Below are 9,888 nucleotides of genomic sequence, written 5' to 3'. Positions count from 1 at the left end.
CAAGGCAACATGCTATGAGCGCGGTTAAGTAGTTCACAGTACATGGTAAACAAACATTTAATAACATGTATTGTTACGGTAGTCATTCGAGACCTCTTTTAGCTACATTACTCACACGGACGTTAATGAAGGGCGCCACCTCTGCAATGCGCTGAATCGCACCACATTGCCCGATTTTTAAAAGAATGCGAAATATGTTGGAAAAAAACATAAAAAAACTTATGCACCCCTGAAGAATTCTCCGTGAATTTTCAAAAAATCCTGTACTTAGCGCCACCTCGGAACTTCGGAAGTAGCATTGGCTCATGTATTAATGATGCATCGTGAAAAAGAGGTGGCGCCCGTGATTTACGGCCGTGACTTAACGTGGCAGGTATCTAACCGTGACAGGTATGTTACGTGTCATCCTTTGAGGTTTCTAAAAAATAAGGATTTGAACAAAAATAAAAACAACAACATCTTTACCAAGTTTAATGTACTAAATTCACATTTGCACCGTTTTATCAGAGGTTTTAGAGCACTATTTGACGCACTTTTTTTACAACGCCGTGCGAATTTGAGGTAAATCGGCGACATGTATCTGTGGGATAATTGCATTCATTCTTCCTTTCTTAGAAACGCAAAGACTGGGAAGTATATCGACAAGAAATGGGTACCGTCCTAAAAATAGTTGGGGATTAATTAATGTACATGCATTTTGAAACGCAAATGCCACTACATATGTATTCTTGCATATGATGCAGCTGAAAATTACACATTATGCCTATACTTATATAATAAGAGTACATTCAGGTCGCAAACAACGGAACAGGGGCTACTCTTCGTCTAAGTTATTTATTACAAAAACTTTTTGAGTTCAACTCAAGTATGAATTGAAATTGTTCTCCTTGCTTTTTTTTCACATGAATAAACATTTAAACAGTATGTAGCGCGGCTTAACTGAAAGAAATTAGCTTAATCGTTTGTGGCCATTTTCCCCATTACCGAAACGTATTCTCGAAAAAGAAAAGACGTGACCTATTTGTTTTCAAAAAGGTAGATATCGTGTTAAAACAGTCTGTTACAATGTACACGGGTAACAAGAAACATCTTTAAGGTGTCGTATGAACAGATATGCACAAAAAAATGGAATACCCAACAATATAAAATGCAAAAAAGATTGTCAAGCAGTTTTTCATTAAATCATTGTGTTACTGTTGAAGAGTAAACAGAACGTTTTCTAGTCCGTTCAGTTTATGTTTTTTTAACCGTTGCCAATGTACCATTCATTCACTCGAGCGTATTTTCGGTAAAATTTCTCAACATTTCATTGGGGTTTTACAAAGGTCACCAAGGGTCAAAGGATGGGTAAGACAGCACGGCAGAAACATTTCATTACACTTCAATACAGGTCTACAAAGGTCGAAACCAGGGTTAGACAGATGCGCCGAAAAACAAAGTACACGGGTATAACTTAAACCTTAATGCTGATTTTCTCCCACACAATGTACATTTCACATATTCTAAAATAATCAAAATGAGAAAAATAAAGAATAATGAACAAAACTCATTTGTCAGCATTCTCATTATGCATTTAAAATGAAATCCAAACATAATTAAATGTAAAAAAAAACAATTATGCTTATTATTTGACTTTTATCACATAAACACACTAATGGTACTTACCGGTAATATGTATTTCCTTTTTGTGGCAGCTGTTATTTAAATCGGTATTGTAGACTGACCATTCGTATGGTTGTAAAGCGATTCCTTGCAATACAATAGTGCTGATAAACAAATTGAGATGCTATTTTAAATTTAGATTTGTTTAATTGATATGAGATGAAACGTTGACGCTTTTGCATAAGTATCGAATAGTCGTCAAGAAAGCTAGTGAACGGACTTTAATAAAAATGGCTCCACCTCTTTTTTTAGATGTATTAATAAACGTGCCCATAATACTTCAAAGGTGGTGCTGAAGACCGACTTATTTTATAAAAAATTGAGAAATCTAGTGGTGGCTATGTTTGATATGTTGTCATTTTTTCAACATAGATCGGCTTAGAATACAAAGTGGACAATATAGTGCCATTCGGCGAAATTCATAAACCGAAATTACTGAAACATACAATCATTAATCCTTTTGGAAATGTGAAGACTTTATAAGTTGTGACACGGTGGAGTTTTAAAAAGCAAATATTTTTACCTGCATGACGAGCACAATTCCGTCTAAATAAATCGCTAATGACAGCAAACGGTTGCTCTAGTGTTATTCAAGTTGCCGCATTAACACAAATTGGCTTCTGATCGATCTACTGGTTATGTTCGTGTTTTTTTCTAAAACAGATCGGGCCAGCGCCAAGGAGGTGGTGCTTACAACACGAGTTTGCATCAATGCATGATGTATGAATTGATTGTCCTATCAAACTAATATCATCACATAACTTCCATTTTGTAGATAATATGCCCTTTTCATTTTATTATCAATCCCTCATAATTTTCCTTTTAAAAACATAATCCCAAATAAATATGTATGGAATCGACACAATATTTTTCAAAGAAAAGCAAGATTTTAAAACGTCAAAAGAGCATCTGTTACTATTTAAATATATGCTTGACCAACTAAGTTAAAACAGGCCAGAAACTCAATATAAACAGAAAGTACACAAAGTATACCAAATATATTGAGGTTTCCTTTGTTCAATTTGATGCTCATATCAAATGGCCGTATATTTCACGACACCAACGTAAACATATGGCGCAGTATAAATTATTCATAACAATTTTTGGTACCACATCTGAAATTATATTAGTACATTTTATGGGATTTTGCTGAGTAATCCAAATATAACTGGTATTTCGTAAGTCCTTTTGTTGACTATGTCTGTCAAACAGTATCATATTATCTGTATTCATTTCTTTAAAGTGTTGTGTAACAAAATTAAGCAAATAATTTTTAAAATTCCATTTTTCGACCGTTCATTTCGTATGCGTATTTTTATATTGCAAGTGATTTATAATTGAACAATAAATGTACATAACATAATTAACATTTTAAATGACATAGATATTATGTCATAAATTGGATCTAATGATCTCCTTTCGTTTTATAACTTGGATCTACTGATTTTCTTTTGTTTTATAACTTGGATATCCTGATCTCCTTTTGTTTGTAACTATTAAAGGGGCCTTTTCACGTTTTGGGTAAATTGCCAAAATTGAAAAAAAGTTGTTTCAGATTCGCGAATTTTCGATTTAGTTATGATATTTGTGAGGAAACACTAATACTGAACATTTACCATGTTCTAAAATAGCCATTATATGCATCTTTTGAGGATTGAAAAACCTGAAAATTATAAAGCGTTGCAACGCAAAACGCATGAATAATTTGTAGAGTTCTGATGTTGTCGTTATATTTTGTGAAACTACGATAATTGCTTCATTAAGTATAAAATGCATCTGTTCTTGTAACAGGATGGATGGCCAAGCGGTCTAAGAGGTAGACTTTTTACTCCAGGACTCCAGGGGTCAGTGGTTCGAGCCCTGCCGAGAGTTACTTTTTTCTTTTTTAAATTTTATTCTTGATTTTCTTTTACTGGAGCTTTTTAGATCCAATGTTTACATTTATCAATATAAAGCATTTAATGACAAACTTCAAAACATGCCAAAATCTGTAAAAAGGCCCCTTTAAGTAAGTTTTGAGCCATAACTGGTATTTGTTGAACAATTACTATAAACTTTTCTTTCTTTTACAGTATATAAATATGGTTTGTAAAAAATAGTGATCTTCACTGCTGTGATACATCCTTTTTCTCTTTGCTGCAGCGTTCTTCTGTGTTGAAAGGAGAAATTTATAATTAAATTCCCTTTTACAAAATGTGTAGGTATTCAATAAAATGATAAATATTGTAGTGTTTTTTAGAACTCAATTTAAGTTTTCGGTTAAAGGGCGAGTCGGAATTAAAAACAGTGTGAAACAATGTGTTAAATATGAAATGTATGCCCTTATCCTGGTAAATGATATTGCAATGACAGCTGTCCGATTATGTAGATATTAACCTGTACAGTAGGGTGTAGTAAGTGACAAAAAGCGCTTGAACTTAAGCATCGCTTATAGGATCTAGATCAATTGCAACGTAACTTCCGGTAAATAAACGCATACGGTGAACATCTTGACAAAATGTTGGATTTCTTTACAATATTTAGTAAAGGAGGGATCGTTCTCTGGTATTTTCAGGGAACATCGCAGCTTTTTACTGCGCCGGTTAACTCTCTCATTAGAAGTGTTATTTTACAGGTATAGTTTGGTTGTTTCTTATTGATATATTTATTTTACCATATGTTTTGAAATTATCACCCATTTTTTTACATTTAATTTTGTTTTAAAGAAAGTTTTATTTTTAGTTGTTATTATGAACTAATAAATTTATTAAAAACAGGATGTTTCATGTTAAGAATCTTTAGAATTTAAATATGATTGACCTCAAAGAGACTTGCCAACAGTAACGGATTGTCAAAATTATAATTTTCCAGCTCTTTGTCACAGATTCAACACTACATGAAGGATACAATGTCATTTAGCAGCCATCATTATCAGAAATAAATGATTGTTTAGTTTTAGAAAAGGCAAACTATTGGATGATATAGAGTGTACCTGTTGCGTGAATTATTTTTTGTGACAATACATGGATCAGGTCTGTAACAAATAAGTGTATTTGTACACACATCTGACTTAGGACACTTATCACAAATGTAGTGTCCCCTGGGATCAACTTTTTTTGCCTTACTGAGTACAGTGATTGTTTTACTTCTATTTGTTACAGCCTGTGCCATTTGGATTGGGAAAATTGGCGCGATAAACTATAAAAATATCGTGATTTACTGATAAACCATGAAATTGGGAAACATTAAGCATTATGAATATGATTATTCGTAACAGACTTAAAATTGTTTTTAAGTGCATGTTTGACCGCATTTTTATATTATAAAGTGCTTCATAATGTCCTATAAAATCTACGTTGGCACTTAGGAATAATGTACAGTACAGTCCACGCGTTTGTTTTTAAACATTGTTTTTAAAAATTGTTTAAATACTGGGGCTTATAATATAGATAATTGTAAAAAAAAATAATATATGTTTTTATTCACATGTACGTCTTAAATATGAATGAATATACGACATGTAAAGCGTTCTGACAAATTGATATTTAATGCATAACACATATAAGTTTATAACACAAGAATAAATGTTCCGTTAAATTTCCAAATGAGAAACACGCTTCCGATTTTTAATGTTTACACAACGTTTACAAATGCTTCCAATATAAAGTCCTCATGTATATTTCCCGACAAAAGCGCGCAAAAATTATGCAGCAATGTACAAGTTCAAGGTTAATGCGTGGAAAGCGTGCGTGTATTGATTTTTTGATACAAACTATGTAGCGCAGAGAATTGATTTCAGTTAAAGGTTTCTTTGGTATTTTTTAACACAATTTTATCGTGAATAATTTGATATTTCCTCCAAATTAATTTCCATTCAAACACGCCGTATCTCTATCATTACGGTATTTTAGTAGAGTAATTATTGAAACAGTTATTGTACTGTATACTGATTAAAAAGAACATCTGGACGGAACTGGATTAAGTGTTTGGCGTTATGAAAACACGCAAAGCTTTTCTACTGACCTTTTGTGTAGACTGCTGTCTGTGGTGTTTTGACAAAAGGGATTAACATGTGTGAATGTCACTCTGCCGATTTGGTCCATAATTTACCACTCGCCAGCTGTCAATCAAACTCACAAAATAATCAATAAGATTTTGTTTATTGCGGCCATATGGTACGACAAACAAAGACTGTTGGAGTAATGGATAAAGAGTTTTATGAAAACACAACTTATTGGGCGGAGCGATCTAATATTTGGCGACTGGTCAATTATAATTACCGGTAATACATTGTTTTGAATGACAACTGTGAATATTTAATGCAACTATCAACTCAATAGTTACCACCTTTTTTTAGCAATCAATGGAATAACCTACATACAAAGAAAAAATCAATGCATTAGTGAGCAGAGAATTGACTTTGTTCCGACAATTAAAACCATTCCTTATGCATTCGTTGAACGTGTTTACTTGAGTAAGTTATGCCTTCAGGCAGGAAGCTGCTTTCCTTTGATAACGTCAAACTGTCAATTCACACAGATTTGTGAGACTTTTAGGGTCCTTGACTCCTTGGTCATTTGTTTACATGTTCAGTATAGAAAAAACACCTGCTTACATGAAAACTTTGGATTAAATTATCAAAATAAAAAAAATGTTGCAAACTGTGATTATATTAATTGGTAAGTATCAGTTTAAAGACGACGTTTTGTTTGTCGTAAATCAACGAGTTTTCTATACAACTACTTCTTCAACCAAGTGGGGATCGATCTATCTTGGTTGTTTTTTTTTAATTGTATATTATATATATATAAATAAATATATATATGTACTTGTAATAAATGTAATTTTATTTGAAAATCAGGAAGTCAAACAAAGTTAAATTGATCGTTATCTCGTTAAACACTGAGTTTCCCCCGCATTGCCAACACCGAGGGCCGTTGCGTCGGCTTATCAATTTCGCCGATCGTTCAACGTGGAGTCCCAAATCATGCAAACGCCGCGTATCGCGAATTTTTCTTTACCTCCCTCGGAGATACTGTCCGCGTAGTATGGAGGGAAATTGGGGAAAACGCGTGGAGTATACTGTAGTAGCCAAATTTCAGCACTTTGCTGACAACCCACAAAATAAACTAATTTGCTCAATGAACAACATAATTATTATCATAAATTTAAAACATTCTGGTTTTATGCGGTTTGCACATAGCTATTTTCACTTTGCTTCTGAATTTAAATACTTATTTTTTTTCATTTACTTTATATTTTTATTTCATGTATCGGCAGTATAGGTATACAGGGTGCAGAATCAATGGGGTTTTCAGAGATTTGCACATGGGCTGGGCAGAATGTAAACACACTGTTAAGAACTTTATTTTTGAAAATATCTCAAGTTATTGAAAAACATTTGTAAAAATCTTTAGTGCATACAAAGTATTTCTTGCAGTTTTTGCCAATATATTAAGGTTGTATAAGAATAAATCCTTGAATATGTCTGAAATCGGTGAAAAAAGTTCATGTTGTGTGAAGCAAAATCGTGCAGTATACATGTACATGCCATTTTTGAGTAATAACACAGTAAATCTTATGTACTTTATTTGCTATCAGCAGCATAAAAAAACTGTCTTTTATGCACTAGTTGAAATTCTTAAGAAAAAATGTTTTTAAAAGATATTTGGAAAAAGCAGCACTTACTGGTGTGTTTACTTCCATCAAAGTTTAATTGGGAACCCAACAACGTTATGTGATCCTGCACCCTGGTATACAATGTTAGAGATTTTTCCAACATTGTAAACTGAATAGTAATTCATCTGTTAACCATTTTGTTTTCAGGAGAGGAGTGGCAGTAACCAGTTTACACATGAAGCATTGACCCTGCAGTACAAGCTGGACAATGAATTTGAGCTTGTATATGTGGTATGACATGTGTACATTTTACAGCAAGTAACACTTTGTTTTGGAAAATAGTCTGGAAGCATAGGGATATTGTTGTGCACCCCATATATTAATAAATTTTATTTTTCATGAAATTTATTAATGATGTGGGGAGCATAACACTGGCATAAAAATATTATGCCTTAAAACATGATGGACATTTCAAAATGAGGGCATGTTGTTTTTGCTCTTAATTCAATATTGATTTACCAATAACATTGAATGTAAAAGCAAGTTTTTGTTCATAACATTTTCTGAAGGCTATTCCCAGTAGGCTATAACTAAATTAATACAGGTCTTTACTGTTTATGGTCTCTGAATCTATTGCAGAAATTAAATATTTTTGAATGATTTTTTTTATTGCAGGTTGCGTATCAAAAGATTCTTCAATTGTCATATATAGACAAGTTTTTGGATACCATCCAGCTCGAGTTTAGGAATAAATACAAGGATGATCTGCAGAATGGAGCACTGGCGCGGACCTTTGACTTCCAGCTTGATTTTGACCGAATCCTCATTGAAGTCGAACAAGAGACGAAGAAAAAGCTACTGAAAGGACGGTATGTGAAAAAAAGCAATATAAACAATACCATGTATTGTATGCTGTGAGGGCAGATGTGACATTAAGGGCTGTCTGGATCTCATTAAGAAAGCATTCAACAACAGTAACAGCTAATTTATTGAAAGATTTGGTATGTAAAAGAAAATGTAATACAATTTTGAAGTGATGGTCAGGTTTTTCCCATGGGTTTTGTTGAAGAGCTTGGGCATAGGCCCACAGTTGATTAGATTTTTTTCTTAATTTAATGTGTCCTTTATTAATTTTTTGCTCTGTAGGTTAAACAAGCACACACAGATATAATAAATGTAAATTTTTGTGCTGTGAACATCTATTCACAGGGTTATCGTTTTTTGCTTTCCTTAACTAAGTTAAAGGTTAATGGAAAAGCCTTATGTTCGTGAAAAATATTGACCAAGCTAGAACATTATCCTCTTTTCAGCTAATTTCATGTTTTTTTCAATGAAAACTTTCACCAGAATAGTTGAATTTAGGGATAAATATGAACAAAAACAAAGATTTGAAGTGGGGTAGAGGCTTTCAGCTGATATTTGTTCTCTTTTCAGAATTAAGAAATCATTTTGATTATTCATAAACACAGTCTTAAAACTGGTCCTTTTTTGATAACATAAACACAATGCTGTCATTTGTTTAATTTTGAATATCCCTTAAAATAGTATGCAGTTCTAGTATGCAGTTCTAATGCGTGTACAGGATGGATAATGCTGTGCTTATCTTTAAAATCCTTATTTCTTTATCCAAACATTAATTCTCTTCCTGAAATATTTGTTACATTTATAAAAGGTCTGAATACTAATAACATCAAACATTCAAGGACACATAAACCTGGCCTCTGATCAGATACCCTATAATTTTAGATGCTATATGATAATTTGTTTCTGTTTCAATATATGTAACAACTGTTCCCCATTGATGAAAACTGTCCCCTAGGAATAAGATTTGACTGTTACCCGTACGCACCGATGTTTTCACACAAAATTTTGATGAAAACATTTGTATCTTGGTTACTTTTACAATATTATATTACAAGAATTGTTAAATAACTGTATTTTCAATATTTGTTTAACTTTGATATTTTAAAAGGACGATGAAAACTTTCGAAGAGTCAGAAAAGTCGAAGAAAACTGTGAAGTCGATGATCGAAAGCAAGCCAGATGACAAAACAAACGGCAAGAAACCTGCAAAAGGAAAGGAAAATAAACCTATGCAGAGTATGTTGTCTGAATTTAAAAAAGAAATCAAATTGTATTAAATATTAATGTTTGCCTTACTTTTGTACGGTATATACATTCAAGTTGACGGATCAAGTCATGCAAGAAAAAGTTTATGTGTTCTAAATAACTACATTCATTACAGAACAAGAATAGTATAATTCCTTACAGTCCCAGCAATCCCTGCCTATAATTGATGGGCATATTGTTTTCTGGCTGATGTTATGTTTGTCTGCTCATTTTTATTGAACCACTTAGAAAAACTTGTAGATTAAAGTCAAGTTTTTTATGCCCCCTTCGAAGAGGGGGTATATTGCTTTGCTCATGTCGGTGGGTCGGTCGGTCCACAAGGTGTTTTCTGGATGATAACTCAAGAACGCTTGGGCCTAGGATCATGAAACTTCATAGGAACATTGATCATGACTCGCAGATGACCCCTATTGATTTTGAGGTCACTAGGTCAAAGGTCAAAGACTCGGTGACCCGAAATAGTAAAACGGTTTCCGAATGATAACTAAAGAACACTTA

The 9,888-nt window shown here is 33.0% G+C and overlaps 1 protein-coding gene across 3 annotated transcripts in view; it reads left to right on the top strand.

Annotated features, from left to right (window-relative positions):
- Nucleotides 1-4,095: 4,095 nt before the first annotated feature.
- LOC127859394 (signal recognition particle receptor subunit alpha-like) overlaps nt 4,096-9,888 on the top strand; it is a 105,595-nt gene continuing 99,802 nt past the window's right edge. For all 3 annotated transcript variants that reach the window (XM_052396757.1, XM_052396756.1, XM_052396755.1), the window contains exons 1-4: nt 4,096-4,276; nt 7,468-7,551; nt 7,936-8,129; nt 9,233-9,360. In XM_052396757.1, coding sequence (XP_052252717.1) covers nt 4,160-4,276; nt 7,468-7,551; nt 7,936-8,129; nt 9,233-9,360 — 523 coding nt within the window. In that variant the 5' untranslated portion in view covers nt 4,096-4,159. The remainder of the gene's footprint in view (nt 4,277-7,467; nt 7,552-7,935; nt 8,130-9,232; nt 9,361-9,888) is intronic.

This window comes from Dreissena polymorpha, chromosome 15 (assembly GCF_020536995.1).
Source record: "Dreissena polymorpha isolate Duluth1 chromosome 15, UMN_Dpol_1.0, whole genome shotgun sequence".
Classification (NCBI taxonomy): Eukaryota; Metazoa; Mollusca; class Bivalvia; order Myida; family Dreissenidae; genus Dreissena; species Dreissena polymorpha.
This window is presented reverse-complemented; position numbering and strand designations above follow the sequence as displayed.